At 38.8% G+C, this 23,724-nt stretch overlaps 1 protein-coding gene across 5 annotated transcripts; it reads left to right on the plus strand.

Moving 5' to 3' along the window:
* Positions 1-2,093: 2,093 nt before the first annotated feature.
* EMC7 (ER membrane protein complex subunit 7) lies at positions 2,094-23,157 on the plus strand. 5 transcript variants are annotated; one of them, XR_004962044.1, is made up of 7 exons: positions 2,160-2,418; positions 6,787-6,906; positions 10,182-10,320; positions 12,121-12,201; positions 15,273-15,366; positions 19,003-19,116; positions 23,054-23,157. XR_004962044.1 is itself a non-coding variant. In XM_036282310.1 (6 exons), exons 1-6 carry the CDS (start codon positions 2,180-2,182, stop codon positions 16,525-16,527), a joined length of 681 nt encoding a protein of 226 aa, XP_036138203.1. In that variant the 5' UTR covers positions 2,160-2,179; the 3' UTR covers positions 16,528-17,310. The 5 variants fall into 5 exon arrangements, 2 of the variants coding, with proteins under 2 accessions (XP_036138184.1, XP_036138203.1); XR_004962045.1 differs by lacking the exon at positions 23,054-23,157 and adding an exon at positions 16,520-16,615 and having other exon boundaries at positions 19,003-19,112; XR_004962043.1 differs by lacking the exon at positions 23,054-23,157 and having other exon boundaries at positions 2,094-2,418; positions 15,273-15,484; positions 19,003-19,112.
* The last annotated feature ends 567 nt before the right edge of the window (positions 23,158-23,724 follow it).

The raw sequence follows: 23,724 nt of genomic DNA on the forward strand, positions 1-23,724 counted from the left end.
TTTATAAAAACATTGCAAAAATCATCAAGTCATAAAAAACAAAATAAATATTACCTCCAGAACTCGGAGTGAACCTCTGTTGGTATAATCCAACATTTATAAAAATTCCTTGTATTGTTTCTTGAGTGTTGTCTCTGTTCCTATCCTTGTTCACCCCCTTGTGGCCATGGTATGAAAAAGCCAAGAGCCAAACAGCAAAAAACGGAGAGAAAAAGCAAAGGACCTGGATAATAAGCAGGTCACCTCTCACTTTAACAGTATTTTCCATAATTAAGATAAATAGATCTGCTTGAAATCTGTGTGTGTCAGGGTCTTGGCAGGAAATACATGGGAGACTTAAAAGGTGATTGTAAATTATCCCTTCAGAAAGGAATGTCCTACTGATACCTCCTATTGGCTGAACCCAACTGGAAGCACCCAGAGGGCAAAGGAACCAAGTTTTTGCAATCCTTCACTGTCCAGCCTCCCAGGGTACAAAGCAGTGAAATGTAGAAAGTGGATCTGGCTGGGCAAACAGAGCAATTCCAGTACAAAATCTTTCTAACATACGTATTTCATTACAATTATAGATTCTTTTATAAGTTACAAGTCCAAAGAACACATTCTGGAATAACTCTTGTATAATTTGGTGTTGAATAACTGCAATTCTTGGGATCTATCTGGAAAAAATCCAGAGATAACAAAACTTCAAACTACCTGAAAACATTGCTTAGGCTTCTCTCCTCCATCTAATGACTATGGAGGTATAGTCTGGCATTTTAAGTTTGATGAGAGTGAGAATAGGTAGGGGAAAAAACAGAAAGGCAGAAATGGGGATATAGAGAACTCAGTTTCTGTTTGCTGCTGGTCCTCTTCCACCCTTTGCCCCACATGAAAAGAAAACTTCTCAGCTCCTACTTGGGATATTGAGACCAACACTGATTATTAGACTAAACATGTGTCTAAGACACCAGCAAAGCAGGGTCACCAAAAATCTGTGAAAGAAAATTTAAAAATTGGGGGATGAAGCTAATTTTATTTCAGCATATTTGTAAATTTTGTTTTAGAAAAGTGAAATTTTATGTTATTTTAGCACAGTTTTGACAATTTGTGGTGGTGGGGAGGGCTGTAGCACATGATATTTATTGTATTCTTTTTACAGCAGATTTTTTCAGTGTTTATTACTCTTTTATGAGAGGCTAACTCTACCAGTGCACAGAGCAAAACGCATTTCCCTTGATAATCTTGATCAGGGATTTGTGGTAGACAGCGCAATGTTTCAGGCCAACAGAAACCTTGGGCAACTAATTTTCTTTTTTATCATCAAGAAAATGAAAGGAGAGGGCACAGAAGGAGATACATGGTGATGGGCAAGAGACTTGACTTGGGGTGGTGATGATGTGCAGATGATGTGTTGTTGAACTGTGCATCAGAAACCTGCATAATTCTGTTAACCCGTGTCACCCCAATAAATTCAATTAAAAGGAGAAAAGAAAAAAAGAAAAAAAAAGAAACTAAAATTAAAGGAGTGGAGATCTCGGAAATCTCGGCTTAGCCCCATAGTCAACATTGGCAGGTTTACCCCCTCCCCCCAAAGTTGTTGTTATGCTCACCATAAATCATTCAAAATAGAACGAATGGGGTCCTGTCAGCTGCCCCTCGACTCTCCCTTTCCACCAGAGGCAACCCTCGGTAAATAGTTGACGTATTTTTCCAGCTATTTTCTCTGCAGAGACATTATCTCCTTTGAGCACACAAACGGGGCCTTTTCATCTCATATGCCTTCGGGCATTTCCAGAAGCTCTGTTAAACGTGTTCTTCGGGACCGCAGCTCTGTAAGCCTTAGCTTCCCTTGCAGACACTACTGCAGCTCCTCCTCGTCCCACTCGGTCTTATCATCTTTTTCTCCCGTGAGGTCCTCGGCCCCGGTGGTTGCCACAGCAACACACACTTCTCTCTCGTTTTGTAGGCGGTCCCTTTCTCTTGACAAGCTCCTCAGGCCGCCTTCCAGCCCCGAGCACCGGTACCTTCGCCTCGTTTCCGCCTCGCAAGTCGATTGGCCAAAGCTTGTGAGCCCCAGCTCGCGCCAGAGTCGCCAGAGCCGAGCGCGCTGTGATGACGTCATCCGGCGGCGGCGGCGGCGCCTGGGAGACGGGGAGGGCTTCCGGGGGTGCCGGCCTGACCGCTGCGAGCTGCTGTCATGGCGGCCGCTCAGTGGGGCTTCTTCTCGGTCCAGCTGCTGCTGCTGCTGCTAGCAGGGAAAGCCCGGAGCTCGGAGGTCCCCGGGGCCTCTGCCGAGGGGTCCGCAGGGGTTGGGGTCGGCATAGGAGATCGCTTCAAGATTGAGGGGCGTGCGGTAGTTCCAGGAGTGAAGCCTCAGGACTGGATCTCGGCGGCCCGAGTGCTGGTAGACGGAGAGGAGCATGTCGGCTTCCTTAAGTGAGCGGTGGGGGAGCGGTTGGGATGGCAACCGGAGGGGAAGTACCCCTGGGAGAGCTAAGTGTCAAGACCCGACGACAACGCTGTGGGAGGGTGTAGGGGCGGGCGCCGCTGGCGGTCTGCGCCCGGAGACTGGGGGGCAGTTGGACACTGTCCCCTTCCCAGCCCGGTAGCTCAGAAATGAGGACGGCAGGTGCTTGCCCCAGGGCCGGAGCAGTGGGGTCAGTTATCTTCAACTCCATTTTGGCCCTGTATGGGGACGACCACTCCTCGGCCCTGGAGACAGATGGACCCCTTATTTGTCTCTTGCTGAATTCTTTCTTTCGCATCTCATCTGGTTTCCCGTCTTTCTTTATCTTTCTTTCTTTCTTTCTTTCTTTCTTTCTTTCTTTCTTTCTTTCTTTCTTTCTTTCTTTCTTATTCTTAATTTCTTTCTTTCTTAATTTCTTTCTTTCTCTCTTTCTTTCTTTCTCTCTTTCTTTTTTTCTCTCTTTCTTTTTTTCTCTCTTTCTCTTTTTCTTTCATTTATGTCAGTCTTTTTGTAGCTTGCTGTTGTGTGGAAAGATGCTAAGCAAGTGGGAATTCTGAAAGCCCAAGGGCTTCTAGTGATGACATAGATTGGGAGGCTGGTGCTACTTCTAAAATTAATAGGCCCTGAAGTCCCTAATCAAAGCACCTTCTTCGCCTGGAGGTGGGACTGTTGTTCTTTTTCACACTTGAATTCATCGAGGGATTTGCAACATTACACTTGGCATTTATGTAAGACTAGAGTTTCTCATGCTTCAGTCCTCTCGAGCGATGAGTAGAAACGGGATTTCAGTCTACATGAAAAAACGTGTTAAATTGATTAGTATTCTCGTTTTGCAGCAGCTTGCTTTTCGGATGGCTAGACAAGTGCAATGTTTTAAATCTTTCAGTCACTACTTGGAAGGTGAAACTTCGAACTGAAAGAAAATATTTAGGAAAAGAAGTGTTTCTCTGGTGGGTTTGTACACCAGCAAGTGGTATCTGAAAATCAGACCACTTAAATATGGACATTTAATTCTAAAGTTGACTTGCAAATATTCAGATCATCCAGATGTCTTTGAATGAGAGTTTCAGCCTTAGATTAATAAATAATGAAAAGAAGAGTACAACCATTATTTTAATGCTATTTGTCATTAAAGATCTGGCATTAGAGCATTCTTTAGGTTTACCCTAATTAATGATGTTTTAATGATAAAGCTTAATTAAGCTTTGGGAAATTAGCCTTACTTGGCCAGTTGACCTCTCTTCTCTGTAGTACACAATTCTTTTAAAAAGCATTTATTATTCTTATTTTAAAATAAAATATAAGTAACGTGTTGAAGAAAATATAAATAATATAGTAGAGATAACAACCCTTAATATTTTATTATGTCTTTTCCAGCCTTTTGGGAATCCTGCGACATATATATATGTATATATATTTTATCCTCACCCGAGGACATTTTTCCATTTTTTGTTCAGGTAGAGTGGGAGGGAGAGAGAGGAACAGGGAGAGAGAGAGAAACATTGACGTGAAAGGATCACATCGAGTGGCTGCCACCTGCACAACCAACCAGGGCCGGGGACAAACTGAAACCGAGGTACGCACCCTTAGCGGGAACTGAACCCTAGTCTCTCGGAACCACAGGCCGATGCTCTAACCGCTGAGCAAAACTGGCCAGGGCCTACGACCTATATATATATATATTTTTTATCCTCACCTGAGGACATTTTTCCATTCTTTGTTCAGGTAGAGTGGGAGGGAGAGAGAGGAACAGAGAGAGAGAAACATCGATGTGAAGGGACACATCGAGTGGTTGCCACCCGCACAACCGACCAGGGCCGGGGACAAACTGCAACCGAGGTACGTGCCCCTAGCGGGAACCGAACCCGGGTCTCTCAGGACCGCAGGCCGACGCTCTAACCACTGAGCCAAACCGGCCAGGGCAACGACCTATATTTTTAATAATAAAATGCAATATATACACTTTGTAACTGCTTTTTTTTTTCTTAATATTTTGTGAGCAGCGCCTGATACCATTCCATGTTTTTCCATTTGTGTGTAGAAAGGTTGATTAAGAATTAGTATAAGGAGCTTATCCTAGCAAACTTGTTAGAAGAGGGATAGATAATTTGTCTCAGACCTGTTATGCATAACTAGCATGCAATTCTGATTTCTATTCATGCTTATTGGAGGTTGCTTGGGACTTGGTTAATGGAAATAAAAGGAGTTTGGCTTGAGAACTCCCTATGCCATTTTCCACTTTTATCACTATGAAAATAAATCATAATTTACTTAACCAGTTCTCTGTTATTAGATATTAAGGTAGTTTTCAATTTTTGACATAGGAAGATTATGTACTGTACTTTTGTGAACTTTTTATTATGGAAAATTACAGACATGAACTAAAATAAACAATAGCTTAGTGAATTCTTAGGTACCCATCATAAGCTACTGTTTTGTTTTTATGTCTCCTCTACACCTTATTTATTTTTTCTAGACTATTTAAATATGATCCTAAAGATGATGTAATTTCACTTGTAAAAACATTATTCTGTATCTCTAGAAGATAAGTCTTAAAAAAATAACACAGTACCATTATTGATTCAACAAAATTAATAATGCTGTAACATCATCTAATAATACCCAGTCCATTTTTATGTTCCCCTATTTATCTTAAAAATACTTTTATGTATTTGTTCTTTCAATTCATGATCCAACAAGGCCTACATATTGTAGACTACAGTTTTAAAGCCAAATTTTAACATTTCATTATAAAATATATGCTATCTTTCTAAGGTAAAATATTTAATTTAGGATGAAAAATCTATTTGTATTTTCTTTAGGCAGTTAGTTCTATTATTTGTGTTACACAGCCATCAGATCTTTTTTTTTTCCTGGACTTAGAAAAATGTTTTGAAATTCATTCAGTTAAGGGCCCCATCAAGAAACAGAAGATACACTCACATTAGATAATTCAAGGAAAGTTTAATGAAGAGATTAAACTGTACTGGAGGTGTAGGTTAACGACCAGATTGTACAGTACCCTAAAGTTTACAACCTCAAGGCTATTATCACCTCTAAGCCTGAAGGGAGAAAGGGAAATAAAGGTTACTGGAAGCTATATGGGGAGAAAGGACTGCTTTAAGAGAAGCTGTGTGTCTTGACACAGCCAATCAGAGGTGGTCTGGGGGTTGGGAGGTGATACTAAGCTCATTTTCTTCCCTTCCTTCTGTGTACAGAGAGTAGAATCGTAGAGAGTGGATCTGAAAGGCAAATGGAAGACATCTAGCTCAGGAATAAAATTAACTCGATGTTTACATTTCAATTCTGTTTTAGATTAGTGAGTACTTTGAAGTAGCAAGGAATACCTTTTTCTATACTGTTAGTAGACATTGTGGATGTGGAAGGAATCAATTATTGTGAAAGAACCCAGTGATAAGCATTATTTAAAAATATTATTTTGGTACTGGGAATTCTCTGATAATGTTGGTTCTTTTAGAATAAATCATTTGTTTTCCTGAAATAGAAGCTTCTTTTTCCTCAGGATGGCAGTTTCTCATCAAAACACATTAATTTTGATCTGTGAACATGAAATTAGCCCTTAATGGGATGATTTTCTAGACCCAGAAAGTTTAGAAGAAATCAGTTAGGAAAAGGTAGATGGTTTTAAGTACAAAAAAGAAAGAACAACAACAAGTGAAAATTAACACTAGAAAAAAAAGCCATTAAAATTTTTTTCTTTATTGATTTTTAGAGAGAGAGGAAGGGAGAGGGAGAGAGAGATAGAAACATCAATGAGAGAGAACATCAATTGACCACCTCCTGCATGCCTCCCCACTGGGGATCAGGCCCACAACCTGGGCATGTGCCCTGACTGGGAAACGAACCGGCAACCTCTTGATGCATGGGTTGATGCTCAACCACTGAGCCACACTGGCCAGGTGAAAAAAAGCCATTTTAATTAAAAAATTGTTGGAGGGGATTGGCGAAATTGGAACTACTAATACTGTAGGAATAATATATATTGATAGTTTTCCTGGAATGAAGACATGGCTTCAGAGTAGGAACTGTGCTTCTGTCAGCTGTTATCTCTATCCCACAGAGGGAATAGAAGTACTTTCTGTGTCAGGGTTCTCTGCTGCTGTGGAGTGTCTAGGGGATTTTCAGAGCCCATTCAGTGTAATTATGGAAGCTGAAGCCTGGGACAACTCTTGCTAGTTTGGGGGTATATTTTTTTTTCTAATTGCTCTGAATGTCATTCTTGGGGGAGTTGATTTGAGGGTTAACAGGTGATCTAAAACATCAGAAAAGAGTAACTATTAATCAAAAGTGACTAAATATGATTTTCATTTTTCCAGGACAGATGGGAGTTTTGTGGTTCATGATATACCCTCTGGATCTTATGTAGTGGAAGTTATATCTCCTGCTTACAGGTTTGATCCCATCCGAGTGGATATTACTTCAAAAGGGAAAATGAGGTGAGAGCAACTAATTTCATTTTTATTGTAGTCTGGGTTACTGAATACCTCATTATATATTACTTTTAGAATTATAGTTAAGATTGAAAATTTTCTTATTTAGACTATAGGTATTCCTTAAAATAACATTTAAAACACATTTACATTGTGTTATTCTGAGGATTGATGATAATGTAAAGTTGAACTTCTGCTGTGGCTTAAAACTTATTTTAAAACTCCAAATATGATTATACAGAGAAGAGATAAAATTACCTACTATACAGTAAAAGCACTGTGAAAGTTAAAATTGAAATGTGATTAAAGTTAGAAATAATTTAATTTTTCTAAATTGGGAATGTTATTCATTACCTTTTCTTCATTGGGATAGTTTGATAATATCTTAGTACCTATTTGATAGTATGTTGATCTAGAAATTTCTATAGTGCTTCCTTTTTGGAGTATTTAATGTGCAATGGAAATTTACTATTTCTTGGGAAAATAATAGATTACATTGTAGAGTTTATCTCGAAGTGAGGACCATGATAAGAAAAAGAAAAGCCAGCATTAGAGGCAGACAGACTAGGAAAAAATTCAGAATTTCTAAGTAGATGGATAAGTGATTAGAATTTGAGGTGAAAAGAGTTTTGTACCAATTCAGACTGAATGTGGAATACCACAAACATTTGCAGTTGGATTCAGTAGTATAGAGGTCCACAGTGTTCAGATTCAGCCTTCTGTTACAATCTCCAGGTTATTTATTTGTTTATTTTATTACTGTCTTCTGCCAGTGGTATTATTTGTTTGTTAATCCTCACTCAAGGATATATTTTTCATTTTTTTAATCCTCACATGAGGATATTTTTTTCCATTGATTTTTTTTTTTCAGATAGAGTGGGAGGGAGGGAGGGAGAGAGAGAAACATCGATATGAGTGAGACGCATGGACCAGCCACCTCCCACACGTCCCCAACCAGGTCTGGGGATTGAGCTTGAAACCCAGACACGTGCCCTTGACCGGGAATTGAACCCAAGACCTTTGGGTCCCAGGGTCAATGCTGTAATCGCTGAGCCAAACCAGCTGGGGCACCAGTGATATTCTTTTTAGTCTAATCTCATCAGGAAGTATGTGAAGCAATTTTATATATTTATTTTTTTCTAACTTTATTGAGGTATAATTAACAAATAAGAAACAGTTTCAAATGTTAATATCTCTTTGTTTGCACTACTACAAAATTACTCCATGTTGCTGTAATAAAGTATGAGTCATGCAGTGGCAAAAATAATTTTGGGGTTGGAGGAGCTGTGTTTTATAACTGATCTTTTCAGTATATGCTAAGCCTGTTTAGGTTGATTTGTAGTTACCACAGATTGAGCTGACATAGTAAGAGGTATGTTCATTTGGTACCATAATATTTATGTTGAGATAGTGTTTATTTCTAAAATGTTTTTCTCTTTTTTTGCTTATTTTTATTGAAAGTTTATAAAGTATAATATGTAAATATGCTATAATTCAAATAGAGTAACACAGAGAGCTGTCTTATCCTTTATATCAGCTGCATATTAGTCCATTGACGGATTTGCCATCATTTATATAACCAACTCCTACTGATGGACATGTAGGATTTTCTGCTTCCTCTTTTAGCATGTATAGTGAATAGAGATGGTTATTCTGTAGTAATTTAAGTTCTTATTGTTACCATGAAACCAATACCATCATGTCACTAAAAATACATTCTTTAGCCCTATCTGGTTTGGCTCAGTGGTTGGAGTGTCAGCCTGAGGACCAAAGAGTTGTGGGTTTGATTCTGGTCAAGGGCACATACCTCAGTTGCGGTTTGGTCCCTGGCCCTGGTTGGGGTTGTGCGGGAGGCAACCAATCGATGTGTCTCTCTCACATTGATGTTTCTCTCTCTCTCTCTCTCTCTCTTTTTCTTCTTCCCTCCCTCTCCCTCCCACTCTATCTGAAAATAAAATGGAAAATTCTTTAGAAATATTACTTTCCCCTCTTTTTTTCTCCTCTTTTTGAAGTCCAGTTCTTGTCTTAGATTATTCTACTTTGTCTAAATTCTAATCATATTTCTTGCTGTTGGGTATTTAAGCAAGGGTAAAGCATGAATTGAAGCTAATACCTTGGACATATGTTTATAAATAATCTTTGATGTAATAGAATAAATGATAAATGGATTGCTTCACAGTATGTGAACCTCATTACATATCAACTTTCTCATGCTATTTATTTATTTATTTATTTATTGTTTCATTTTTAATTTAATTTAATTTTTTTTTTGATGGTACGTGCCCCTAGCAGGAACTGAACCCGGGATTCTCTGGTACGCAGGCCGATGCTCAACTGCTGAGCCAAACTGGCCAGGGCTTTCTCATGCTTTTTAGAGACATAAAGATTTTAATTTTTATGTACAGGTAAAATTCTAGTATGTAAATCTAAACCTTAAAGGACTTATGACTTTCTCTACATTTTGAATTGCAGGCTTGCAGATGGGGGAGGGATATGTAGATTACAGTATACATTATACATTATATACAGGTTAAAATTTTTTTAAAATTGCAAACACTGAATACTGGAGGGAATGAGAATTGTTAAAAGGGGATACTTGTCTGTGAAAAACTAAATTATTATTTATTTGTTCTTTTTACTCTGTTTGAATTTTGAATTTTGTAGTCTAAGCAAATAGGAATATTTTTCTAAATATAAAGTTTTATTTGCTTTTTTACCTTGGGTAGAGAGTACTTCCTGCTTTAGCAGTTAAGGACTGGTTGCAGCAGTGGGATTCATATTCTCAGATTCATTCCTGATGATTGGATGCCTGAAGCATAGGTAAAAAAACACACCAAAAAACAAAATCGAGGCCCTTAGCATTTTAATAATTGGGGGTGGGATAGAGTAGAGAACAAAGTGAGGTTCATATAAGATCCTAATATTCTTGACCAATGTTTTATAAGCATAGTTGGTAAGTTAGTATCAAGTATATGTGGGACTTCCATTTCTGACATTTTGGCAGAATGTAAAATCTTAGAAATACTGGATAAAATATGGATAGCTATTTCTTTTAAATGTGTAGCTTAATTCCAAGTCTTGTGTTCTTTCTGTACATTTTGGTAAATATTTTAAACATACAGGTAAAGGTACTTTGATCAGATTTTCAGTATCAAAAGTTTAGATACCTAAGTATTTGGGAAAAACATAAGGCATTGCTAATATGTTATAGGCAGTTATTTTAACTAGTAATGTTTTTAGTAGAATTACTGATGCTTTTTTTTTTTATGTTACTTTATTAGAGCGAGATACGTGAATTATATCAAAACATCAGAAGTGGTCAGATTACCCTATCCTCTCCAAATGAAATCTTCAGGTCCACCTTCTTATTTTATTAAAAGGGAATCATGGGGCTGGACAGACTTTCTGATGAACCCAATGGTATGTATCAGGTTACAATAAAGTATCTTTACTAATCCCTAATTTGCTTCTAGTCAGTTAATCCCTATGAGATAGAAAGCTGAAGTCAGATTGTTGGATGAAAGGATAATTATGATTAATTTGTAGATTTCAGGAAAACAGTGGCTTGGGAATATAAAATGAAAAGAATATAGTGAGAATTGCATGGTAGATTTGACATTGAAATGTGCAACAGAATTTGGATAAATACTTATTTATGATGAAATGTTTTAAAATTCTAATGGAGTAAGAATATGTGCCAAGTCACACGGGAGCTGTCTCCTCTTTTGTACTACTTTACATTAGTCCAGTGATGAGTGTGTCATCATTTATTAGCCAGCCCATTATTGATGGCATAGGTAAGTTTTTTTTTTTTACTCCTTTTTTGGCAAGTATAATGAGCAGAGAGAACTTATTCTGTGGTAATTCAAGTATTTAGTATTATCATGAAACTGATGTGATGCTCTCCACTAATTAAAAAAAAACTAATAAAATGTATTCTTTAGAAATAAATTAACTTTTTTCTGCTGCTTCTGAAAGTTGAATATGATGTTAGAATTGTCTAAGTTTTGATCATATTCCTTGCTGATAGCTATTTAGATTACAATTAGGAATGTTTGGGGCTGTACATCCTCTAGAGAGGAATAAATTAGTATCTAGAATCTCCTGTCAGGGATAAAGAAGCAGAAAGGTAGAGTGGATAGAAGTGAGTAGTGAGACTTCAAAACTTACTAAGAAATAGCTTCCATGTTTTAATTTTTTTTTAAATAATTTGTTTTTGTTACAGATGTTTCTCCTTTTTCCCCCATTGACACTCTCCTCCCCCATCTCCCCTGCCCCAACCCCAGCCCCAGCTTTGTTGTCTCTGTCCATTGGTCATGCATACATGCATATAAGTTCTGTGGTTTATCTCCCCCCTCAACACCCCCTTCTCTGAGCTTTGTCAGTCTGTACCCCACCTCTGTGTCTCTGGATCAGTTTTGTTCATCAGTTTGTTTAGTTCTTTATATTCCACAAATAAGTGAGATCATGTGATACCATGTTCTAATATATATTTTTTAATTTTATTTATTGATTTGCAAGAGAGAGAGAGAGATCTGTTTGATCTGTTGTTCCATTCATTGATGCATTCATTGGTTGATTCTTGTATGTGCCCTGACAGGGAATCAAACCCACACTCTAGGAGTATTGAGATGATGCTCCAACCATCTGAGCTACCCAAGTAGGGCCATGTTCTAATTTCTGAAGTTTATGGAAGCATATTCAGAGCTCTAAGCTTCTAGGTCATCTTTTGAACTGATCTGCTAAAGTAGGTGCCTAGTGTTATATTGCAGGCTCTAGATGATGTACATGAGTGAGAGGTGCAATATACTGTTTTCTCCAACCACCAGAAAGTCATCTGGAAAGAGCAGCTCAGCTGACTATCAGAATCACCAATCCCAATGCCAGATTGCAGATTGAAGAGAGTGAATAGATAGTTCTGTTTGAAAACTATTCATGTTAAATAAAACTGAAAACTGGTAGGTGGCACAAATACAAAGTAAAGTGTCTATAAAGTCCAAACACATATAGATAATAAGCCTTTTATGTTCTGCAACAGTCAGACATTGAGGAGCACCTTGCCATCAACAGGACTAGTTCAGTAGAATTGAGGTGGTTGCTGCTAGTTTTATTCTATATACAACATTTAAATCTTTACTTTTATCATTGGTTGTTAGTGTAGATTTTATTCTACTGTTAAGTGGAAAAAAACATTTTCTAAATTTCTTCTTCCCCCCACAGGTTATGATGATGGTTCTTCCATTGTTGATATTTGTACTTCTGCCCAAAGTGGTCAACACAAGTGATCCTGACATGAGACGGGTAAAATGATTGCGCAGCAGTGAATTTTTTAACCATATTCTGATGCCTGGTCCATCTGTTGTGGTTTGATCTTTCAGTTTTATCCTTATCTCAAGCCAGATTCATCTAAAGGTTGTGTTAATACAGTATTATGCTCCTGGCATTTAGATAGTCATTTCCAATGGACCAGATACATTCAGTTGTTTCTGCTTGATAAAGGCCTGAGTCTCTTCACATAGTTAAAACATTCTACTTAGTACTAGACTCTTTGTGCCTCACTTGTTAAATAGTTGTAATGCATAGTAATCCTGATAAACCTAACACAAATGTTTTGCAAAATGATAACTTCTTATAATCTATTTTTACTTTGCCAAACTCTTCAGATCACACATTTAGTTTATGTGTTTAGACACATAAAAGAAATTTGAATAGACAAAGGGAGAAACATAGAATAGTGGCTTTCAGATTTTGTACTATAAAACTAGACTAGTTTGGCATAGGGGCAGTAGTTGCCAAGTAGGATGCTTCAAATTTAGTGCCACCACACTAAATATTGATTTCCATATAAAATACTCACATTTTTTATTTATTTTTTTCTTTATTGATTTTAGAGAGAGAGGAAGGGAGGGGGAGAGAGAGAAACATGGATGAGAGAGAACATCGATTGGCTGCTTCCTGCATGCCCCCCACTAGGGATTGGGCCCACAACCTGGGCATGTGCCTTGACCAGGAATCAAACTGTCGACCTCTTGGTGCATGGGTCGACACTCAACCACTGAGCCATACCGACTGAGCAGATCTTCAGTTTTTTAAAAACCATTGTTCTTTCTTCCATCCAAACCCATTAACAAATACCTTCTTAGTTTCAAGTTTCTCTATTATAATTAATGTATTGATGTGTTGACATCTTATTTGTTGCTGAAAAACATTTACTAATCAATTTCTAGGTTCTCGTTATTGGGGAGTATGCAAGTGAATTATTATATCATCCCTGTCATCAACAAACTCATAATCCAGTTAAGTGTAGGAAATAGAATGGATTTATAAAAAATTCTTCTTGCCATCAGGGGAATGTGTGTATGTGTGTGTGTTTTAATAGGACAATAAGATAAACATAAAATAAATACAAATGTTTGGTGATATAGTAGGAGATTAAGTTTTGTAGAAGGTGGGGCATTTTATGCCAAGCTAGACAGGCAGAAAAAGCTTCATGAAAAATGAAAGCTTTTATGATGTTTCATAATAAATTTTGGCATTTCTGCTTCAGTGTTGACCAGAAAGTATACATCCTGTACAATTCTTGTATCTATTAAGCCAATTAACTCTCTGTGGAATCAACAGAGGCAGCATTAGTAGTCACATTGGATTAAAAGTTCATTACTTGCAAAGTACTTTGCACATGTTAAGCAGTATAAAAAGTTACTCATTTAAGAGCTTCAGGGAGCATGCCTGTGTCTTTCCCTTCCCCCTCTTCTCTCTCAGGCATGCATCTTCTAAACTCTAAGGGACCCCAGGAAACTTGCATCCAGGGGAGCAGTGGTCAGTGGTAGCTTATCCCAGGCTAACCCCTGGAACCTGTCTCCAACGCCCTCTTTTCTCTGACTTTTCATTGAACCAAAGTAGCCCTGCCGAGGTGCTCTCCTATTGCTGCTTCTATCCTAAGCCCTTCCCTGTGTCATGGTCCCCAGCTTTAATAAACATACTCTCAAAAAAAAAGAGAGCTTCAGAATTGAACAGATTAAAAAATAGAGTTGATTGCCCTGGTTGGTTTTGCTCAGTGGTTAGAGTGTCGGCCCCCAACCCAAGAGTCGAGGATTTGATTTAGGCCAAGGGCACAACGTAGTTTGGTTGTGGTTCGTCCCAGGCCCTGGTCGGGGTCGTGCGGAAGGCAACCAATCAGTGTGTCTCTCTCACATCAATGTTTCTCCCTCCCTCCCTCCCTCTCTACCTGAAGATAAATGGAAAAATATCCTCTGGTGAGGATTGAAAAAAAATAGAGTTGAGATATATTTTTGCAGGGACTTAAGACCTGTTACCCTATATGTTTAATTTTTTATTATTAGGGCACATTAACATATTTGATTTATATTTATAATGTTTCTCCTGGCCTTATTTGTAAAAGTGCTTTCTCCTTCAAAACCCATGTATAAATTCTGCCTTTGGGGAGAAAGCCCAAGCTAATACTCAAACGGTGTTCAGTTTTAAGTGATAGATAATATAGTATTTGCTATTTTTAAATATCTGAACAAATACAATTTTAAGTTTACTTTTGGAATGTCACATAAAATTAAAATGAAGCAGACATTACATTAATATTGTGAAAGTGGAACAGTACTTTATGGATTGTTGGCTCAATAAGGGGGAGGACAAAACCTCAAAATAAAAGTGCCAGATCCTTATCCTGTCCTGCCAGTAACTTGTTTGTAACATTTATGTTGCTTGCTTTAGATGCTGTAGTTGAGGTCACCCAGGTTATACAGCATAGATTTATTACTAAGGGCCTTAGGAATCAAGTCTTAGAAATACTGCTGTTATCTTCCAAATTACTCTGATACCTTGATATTCTGGATATATGTATCTAAAGAAAGCATGAATTTAAAAAAACACTCATCGCCCTGGCTGGTTTGGCTCAGCGGTTATAGCGTCGGCCTCGGGACCAGAGAGACCTGGGTTTGGTTCCTGCTAGGAGCACATACCTCGGTTGCGGTTTGTCCCTGGCCCCAGTTGGGGTTGTGTGGGTGGCAACCAGTCGATGTGTCTCTCTCACATCGATGTTTCTCTGACCTCCTCCCTCTCAGAAAACATAAGATGGTAGGAATATGATTATATATGTCCACTGTCAGAGGAAATGCCTTTTATATAAACAAGCTGAATCAAACCCTGGGCAAGCATTTATTGGACATTTACTAAGGATCAAAATGCTTAGTGGGATAAAGGAGGTGAGAAACATGGTTTCTGAAGTGCTGTTGCATCATTGCTTAGAACCAGTGCCTTTTACTTCTACTCCTCTCCTTTCTTAAGGGAAGTATAACCTGTTCAGTGACCCAAAGGATCAGGTGCCTTTCATGCCATTATGTTTTCTCTTTTTGCAGGAGATGGAGCAATCAATGAATATGCTGAATTCCAACCACGAATTGCCTGATGTTTCTGAGTTCATGACAAGACTCTTCTCTTCAAAGTCATCTGGCAAGTCTAGCAGCGGCAGCAGTAAAACGGGCAAAAGTGGGGCTGGTAAAAGGAGGTAGTTGGGTGGTCCAGAGCTGGCGTTTGCACAAACACAGCAACACTGGATGGCATTCAAGTGGTGAGGGAAAACCTTGTGAAGCAACTACTGTAAACTTGAGTCATCCTTAAAGTTGATCTCTTCTAACTGTTGTGTGTAATAACTCTTCAGTACATGTTTTGAACTTGGTACACAAGAAAACCCAGCTTTCATTCTGTGTGAGGTCAATATTGATGTCACTGAATTAATTACAGTGTCCTATAGTAAATGACAATAATAAATTATATGAAGTACTATACATTATGTATATTAAAATGTCTTAACCCAGAGATAAAATCATCTTGTCATTTTTTTCCACTTGATGTTTCTTTTATTCCTGAAAGGTTTATTCTGTCTTTGATTATCTGAGGCTTGAAATTGATCCTTCCTGTTTAAACACAAGTGATCGATGTTTTTAGAGCAGCATGAACCATGGTTTTTTAGTCAGATCATTCAAAATTCTCAGCCCTGACCTGCCATTTAAGATATCCTGATGATTGAGGCAGAACCACACATTGCTGATGTACTTTCAATTTTTTTTTATTACAGTTAGTTTAAGAGTATGAGTATATGAATTACAGTAGATGTTACCAGTTTTTAAATTCTGCTTACCAGCTATGGTATTCATTATTGAGTATTGGCTGTGTCCTGTGATTCAAGGTAGGATACAGAGATAATGTCCAGTGCCTGTCCTCAATACAGCATACCATAAAGAGAGGGAGCACAAACAATAATAGGGAATGAATGGCCAGGGGGAGGAAGTGCAGCAGTAGGAGAGCCTTCAGAGTCTGAGGATAGAAAATCAACCTTAGAGCTTCGTGTGATACTGGTGATATAGCTCAGGTAGCTTTTCAATCCCCTCATCTCTCCCATCACTGGTTCTCACAGTTGGAATATAAATCACTACTCTCCAGTCAGGGGTGTCTCAAAACTTTTATTTAAATAGTTATAAAATTTTCACACCTTGTCTTATGGGTTGTTCTAATTAAAGAGGAACTCTGAGGCTATAGTATTGCTTCTAGTAGAGGGCTCCTATCCTTTCCTGTGTTAAAGAACTCCCCTGTTGCTTTTCTTCAGGTTACTAAATCAGCAAAAAGACAACAGCAAAAAAGACTGGTTCCAAACTCTTATTTTCCCTTTTGTAATAGGTGCCATTGTTCACTTTGAAATGAGGTACGTAGGTTTTCTTTTGAAGAAATAAGTTCCAATGCAGGACATTTGTATCATATAAAGGAAGAACTATATCTCTGTAACACTATATCTTTGGTAACGCTAAAATTACCAAACTGGTTACTTTACAAGTGATTAAGGTGGGAAAACTGGTTAATGTGAGAACTGGATCTTTTAAAATAGAGTAATTTATTGAAAATAAAATATTAGAACGGCAATTAAATGAAAGTTATAATTTAAAGGAGACAATATGTATAATAAGAGTCATAGTTGTATATCCAGAAATCATGAAAAATTTCAAAATCTGGATTGTCAAAATTTGTATATGAAATACCTAATGAAAAAGAAGTTAGAAAGCACTGCCAAGAAAATTACCATTTCAAGTGTTAAGAAACTATGTGTGGTTATTTTACATAGATTCTAACACCATCTGAATGTAATATATTTATATATCCCTTATATTGCAGAATGCTATTACATCACTTGCATATTGCAAATTTTACCTTTGCATAGAACCTTCATCAAATGCTTAATGTGCTTACAGGTGCAGAAATGATTGTATATTATTAGAAAATAGGGGTTTAGTGCAAAGAGTCCTGGTTTGCCTGCTAAATAAATTGCTTTGTGACTTTGGGCAAGTCACTTTCCCTCTTTGCACCATGTCTTGTTCATTGTATTTCCAGCACTGAGCATGTAGACACACAATAAATGTTTGTTCAATGAATAAATAAATGGGCCTCAAGTTTCCTCATCTGTAAATTGAGGATTTGAATTAGACCTGTAAATTCCTTTTCAGAGCTAAAATTCCACTATCCTTTTAACTGAGTCCTATTATTTCCTGCCCTTAAGAATTATATGATCAGTGATCAGTGCCAACTTTCTCTTTTCTTACTTCCTTGAGTTCTTTCTGCTATTCCCCATTTGGAGACAGAATATTATTTTGCTCTTCTTTAGGGCCTTTCTTAGATTCAGTTTACATGTAGTATCTTCTTTGAAATGTAAGCTTTGTGTTTTAAATTTTTTTTAATGTTTTTATTGATTTTTTTAAGAGAGAGGAAGGGAAAGGGAGAGAGAAACATTGATCAGCTGCCTCCTGCACGCTCCCCACTGGGGATTGATCCTACAACCTGGGCATGTACCCTGACGGAATCAAACCAGCAGCATTTTGGTGCATGGGACAATGCTCAACCAATTGAGCCACACTGGCCAGGACCATGTTTTAAAATATTTTAAATCTACTAAATTAAACCTGGGTAGTGACTTTGCACAAAACAAATCTTTTCCTCCCATTCTTGCAAGGAAGTTCTGAGTACCCAGGATGTATTCGTAGCACCCAAGTTTTTAAGTACTTTTTTAAGGAATCAAATCTTAGGACTTCACCTCAAGTCTGGTTTACATTTATAAGATCCAGGATTTTACCTAACCTTCCCAGAGTAGTAAAGTATCTTATTTCCCCTTATGTTTCCTCTGACAGGAGGGAAGAAGCAACTACTCAGCAACTTTTCAGTAGTCGAGTATGGAGGAATATCAATAATGATAAAGGAGGATACTTTCATTTAAGTAGTCACTCAGACTTTCAGGAAGTTTGGGGTTTTTTAGTGCTCAGCCAAGTTAAAAATTATTTAAAATATATTAAATATCTTTTAAGAATTAAGACAAGTATTTTCATTTTTATTTATTGCCTTCTAGGTCACATATAGACATATTTGCATGTTTACAATTATGTATGAACCATTTTGTATTTAAACTCAACAGAAATTCTGCTAATTACTAATCTTAGGGAACAGTAAAAGTTAGTGGCGGAGTCCTTTAGTTTAATTCAAGTATGTTGAGTCAGGACCTAGTTGTACTGTGTCTTTCTTTTAGCACTTTAAGTGTGAATATTGTCAGCACTATTTGTTCATTTTTAAGGTGTATGAGAATATCCAATTAGTAAAAGTGTATTATTCAGGGGAGATTGAAGATAGGTTTTGCAAGATTTAGATGTTGCTTATGAACTATAAACATTGTTTTAATATTCTTGAAAAAAAGATAAAATATTGAAAGAGTTATTTTAGAAAAATTCCCCCCACCCAAGTACCACCAAATATTAGCCTAGCTAATGTAAGTCATTTGTTCTCACTATTAATGAGCTCCTGTGACATATATTTGGATATTGTAAAACATTTCTAAATAACTAGTACAAAGACTAGGAATATTTAGAATTAAATGATCATGATAATTTACATGAAGATTAAGAAATGGAATCATTCTCTAAGTGTGATGAGATGATTCATGAAGGACCGTGAGAAGATGTGTAAGAAAAGCTTCCCTGCAATAACTGTCATGGAATCTTGTCCATGACACACAAGAAAGAAAGAAAAATACCATTTGCTCTTGTCTCTCCACAGGACTGGATGGACATGCCTTTCTACCCACAGCTGGTTGGACCGTGGGTGGGACTTGAGCCAGTCAGTTGGGTGGTACTGGATCAGAGAAGGCAGTATGCTGATACTGCACCACAGGTAAGCACAAGCAACAGTGGAATCTACAAGTCTAAAGATTCTGGCCAGCAAAGAGAGTGTGGCAAATGCCCAGGTGGAAGACCATGGGCACTCCACAGGGGGACAGAGAGAGTAGCTGCCAGATACCAGTCCAGTTCCATGGAGGCTCAGCTACTCTTCTTACCGTGGGTTCTGTGAAAACCTCTTGAATGTCTCCCCCTACCATCTCCACCCTCACCCCTATTATCATCTATCCTGACCAGGTGTGTACTGTGTTCAGTTTTAGCCTCTCTAAGAGGATACACAGAGGTTTAGAGAAAAGCTGCCAGTGATGGGTATTCATGTTTTTCTGTACAAACGATACTATTGACTTCATGAATGAGATATATATATATATATTTTTATCCTCACCCGAGGACGTTTTTCCTTTTGTTCAGCTAGAGCGGGAGGGAGAGAGAGAGAGAAACATCAACGTGAAAGGGACACATTGAGTGGCTGCCACGACCAACCAGGGCCGGGGACAAACTGCAACCAAGGTACGTGCCCTTAGTGGGAACTGAACCCAGGTCTCTCTGGACCGCAGGCCAACGCTCCAACCGCTGAGCCAAACCGGCCAGGGCATGAGTATTATATTAATTAGATATAATTAAGGATGGATTAAAGGGTATACTTTTTCAGTTTGGTAAAGAGAATGCTGAAGGGATTTTTTAAATACTTGATAATCCCTTTAAAGTAAATTCTGATTAGCTATGTACCACTCCATGAAGTCTGAGAAAGGAAATGGACTTAAATTGCAGCAGAAGGAATTGCAGTTGAGAGAGAGACACGAATTGGTTGCCTCCCACAGGACCCCAACCAGACCCAGGGATTGAACCTGCAATCCAGATACATGCTCTTGACTGGAATCGAACCTGCGACCCTTTGGTCTGAGGGCCAATGCTCTAACCACTGAGCATAACTGGCTAGTTCTGTTTTGTTTTTAAAAATATATTTTGATTTTTTTAAACTTTATTTTGAGAGAGAGGGAAAGGGAGAGAGAGAGAAATATCACTGAGAAACATCAATTGGCTGCCTCCCACACGCCCCCTACCAAGGATCAAACCCACAACCCGGACACGTGCCCCATCTGGGAAACGAATCAGTGACCTCTTGGTCCATCAGGTGATGCTCAACCATGGATCTAAACTGGCTAGGCAAAAATATATTTTTACTGATTTTTTTTAGAGAGGAAGGGAGAGGGAAAGAGAAACATTGATGCCTCTTGCATGCCCCCTCATGGGGGTTGAGCCTGAAACCTGGGCATGTGCCCTGACTGAGAATTGAACCAGTGACCTCGTGGTGCATGGGACAGTGCTCAATCCACTGAGCCAAACCGGTCGGGCGAACAGCACAGGTTTGAACTGTGTGGGTCAAGTGAAAAATCCATGTATAAGTGTGCCTGTACAGTTCAAATTCATGTTCAAAGGTCAACTGCAATTCCTTCCACTCTAAAAAACAAAAACAAAGACAGAAAAAAAACTATTGTTCAAGGGTCAGCTCCACAGTTGGGAATCCATGTATGCAAAGGGCTGTCTAGTTATGTGGATCCTTGCAGGGGAGGTCAGCACCACTAACCTCCAAGTTCTGGGATCAGTTAGTTTGTTGTGAAGTTCTTGAAATGGTAAATGAAATTGTGAAATGCCATTCTGAGATTTACTTTTCTTGGAGTTCTTAAAAAATGGGGCAAAAAGTCACTGTTTAGGATGGTTTATATATGCAGCTACTTGATGGTGTCTCAAATTTCCTTCTATCCCCAAAGTACATCATTTTATTACCAGAATGTGAAGAATGGTAGGATGGAAAAAATTATTAGTGAAGGAGCAACAGAATTGTACTGTGGGGAAAAGGAGAGGAAAAGCTAAACTCTGACAAGAGATTTCCTTTTTTTAATGCAACATCTATTGATTGTCACCCAGTTTATCCTTTGTATCTAGTTCTCCCCTAAGAAGTGGGTGCAACTCAAAGGAGTGCTCTCGTAGCCCCTGAATTTGTCCCTGCTTTTCTAGGCATAGCTGACTGTTCCAGGAGGGGCATCTAACCCAGGCTGGGCTGAAGGCTTTCCTAGGGAATTTGAAATTAAAACTGAGAGACTAGAGGAGTAGATGGCAACATAAATTTGTAAGATGTTCATGGCTATATATTCTGTCAAGTAAACTACAAAGAAGGGAGAACAGGTTCCAGAGAGAAAATACAGAATGAAGCAGATGCATAGAGAGAAACTGAAAGGGGGGATGAATTTGAGAACTGTACCTTAAATCCTTTCCTGAGGTGACTGCGTTCTTGCCCTTGGGTTCCATGGAACACTGCTGTATCCTACAGTATAGTGTTGACGTGTTTTATGTAAGCTAACTCCAGTAGGTTTCTGTCACTTGGATCCAAGTGTCCAAACTTACACACTCTTCCAGAACTGAGCAAAATGTTGTCCAACCTGCTGAAAGATTCCTCCATTTCCTTTAGTCTACAGAATTGGCTTTGTTGCCTCCATATTCATCTTGAATGAATGGGTCCAAAGGGACTTTCTGACTTACGGGAGAGAGTGGGTGAACACAGGCTCCATCACTTACTAATTGTATGATCTTGGGAAACCTTTCTGAGCCTGTTTCATCATGTGTGAAATGGAGGAAATATCTCCTTCATGAGTAGAACTGTTCAGAACACTTTACATGCATTATCTAATTATTACAAAAATTTTTTAATTTTTATTTTTTTATCCTCACCCGAGGACATTTTTGCATTTATCTTTGCATTTATCTTCCGATAGAGTGGGAAGGAGAGAGGGAGGAAGAGAGAGAGAGAGAGAAACATCAACGTGAAAGGGACACATCGAGTGGCTGCCACCCACACGACCCCAACCAGGGCCAGGGACAAACTGCAACCGAGGTACGTGCCCTTAGCGGGAACTGAACCCGGGCTTCTCTGGTCCGCGGGCTGATGCTCTAAATGCTGAGCAAAACTAGCCAGGGCACATTAACCCTGTGCATTTAAGTTCTCAGTAAAAGTTTGTGATTATTGATATTCTTACCTTTTGGATGAGGAAACAGGTTAAAATTTTCCCAAGATCACCATGGTAACCTAGGACTGGATCCTGTTCACTCCTTCCTGTAGTGCTTCTCTCACACCACCAACATTCACATACCCATGTTCAATACGTAGCCATACATTTACCGCACCCTTTGCCTGCCTTTATTGGCATGATCCAGGGATTGCCTCTCTTTCCAAGCTCTCCTGAGAGAAGGTGGTCTAGTCGAGAGAAATTGACTTCTAAGAGAAAGCAATTCTGATCCTAGCTTGTACCTAGAGCTGCAGACACTGTAAAACAAGATCTTTCTAAAAGGCAAATCTGATGGGGTCATTCCCTTCTTAAAACCCTCTGTAGACTACAAGATAAACTCTTTGACTACAGTCCCTCCAGAGTCACCTTTTCCCACATACATCCTGAATTTTTCGCATTTCCCCTCTTTAAGCTCTGTACGCACATTCACCTCTGAACCTTTTTGATTATGTCTTCCTCTCAACGCTCTACCCCTTTTCCCCGACTATCCTTTTCCCTGTCTACCTCTTACATCTTATTCAGGGCTTAGTGTAGAAACACCTTCAACAAAAATCTTCCCAGTGACCCCAAGGCTTGGATAAGAGCCTTTTTTCTGTTCGCCTTTATGCTGTACTTAATACCATTGGAACACTTCATTATATCGGGTTACTGGTTTACTTCTCTGACTTCCCTCTCTGGACCCTAAGTTGCCTGGACTCTGAGGCACTGTCCTCAAGGAAGGGTAGAGGAACATCAGTTTCTCCTGTAAAACAGTTCTGGAGTGGCTGCCAAATAGAGCTTCATAATGTATTGTTGGGATCCCAACTAAAATTATTAGACAAAGATAGAGATCAGAGACCTGTGGTGAATTATGCTTCTATTTCACAGGGAACCAGAAAGATACTAGCCTTGCCAGAAAAAACAACCCAAAAAAACACACACCACAAAACCCAGGAATCTTGCCTTGCAACCTGCCTCAGGTATGCACATGCTTATTAAAGTAAAGAACACATTGTGAAATACCTATACTGTTATGTGTGCCAAGGGCTATTAGGTGAGATGACACAATGATGAGCAAAACAGCATGAACTCGGGCCCCAGAGCTTAGAGTTTTGTGGGAGAAATGGACCAAAGGCATACAGATGTGTAATGGAAACCTCAACAAGTGCTCTAGGGAGAAGTCGGAGTGCTGTAAAGTGAGGTAAGGTGAAAGAAAGCAGCTACACCGAAAGAACAGAGTAGCTGGAGCACTGCAGAAGAGGGAAGTGTACCCGGGGAGGTAGGCAGAGGCCTTCCTGGATGTGTTGCTGGCCTGAATTCACCTGATCTTCCCAAGAATGCGCCTGGCTCTGCTCAGAACAAACCATAAGGGATAGCATTGTGGGTGGAGTCCCGTGGTCACCTGGCAGTAACTGCTGCCAATCAGTGTCTGAGCAAACTTATGTGAAAATCATCACCAAAAGCCTAGACTCGAGTAGAATCTCAGGGCCCCAGAAACTTTGAGGTGATATAGTAATTGGAAGAAGAATAAGCCTTGCCTTCCTCTTTCCTTGCTCCCT

The sequence above is a fragment of the Molossus molossus genome, unplaced genomic scaffold (assembly GCF_014108415.1).
Source record: "Molossus molossus isolate mMolMol1 unplaced genomic scaffold, mMolMol1.p scaffold_m16_p_1, whole genome shotgun sequence".
Lineage (NCBI taxonomy): Eukaryota > Metazoa > Chordata > Mammalia > Chiroptera > Molossidae > Molossus > Molossus molossus.

Bases quoted from the DNA above. Each gene is read 5' to 3' on its own strand.
- EMC7 (XM_036282291.1), top strand. From the start codon at position 2,180: ATGGCGGCCGCTCAGTGGGGCTTCTTCTCGGTCCAGCTGCTGCTGCTG. The intron at 6,907-10,181 runs GTGAGAGCAACT...TTACTTTATTAG, and splicing joins ACTTCAAAAGGGAAAATGAG to AGCGAGATACGTGAATTATA. The intron at 12,202-15,272 runs GTAAAATGATTG...CTCTTTTTGCAG, and splicing joins GTGATCCTGACATGAGACGG to GAGATGGAGCAATCAATGAA.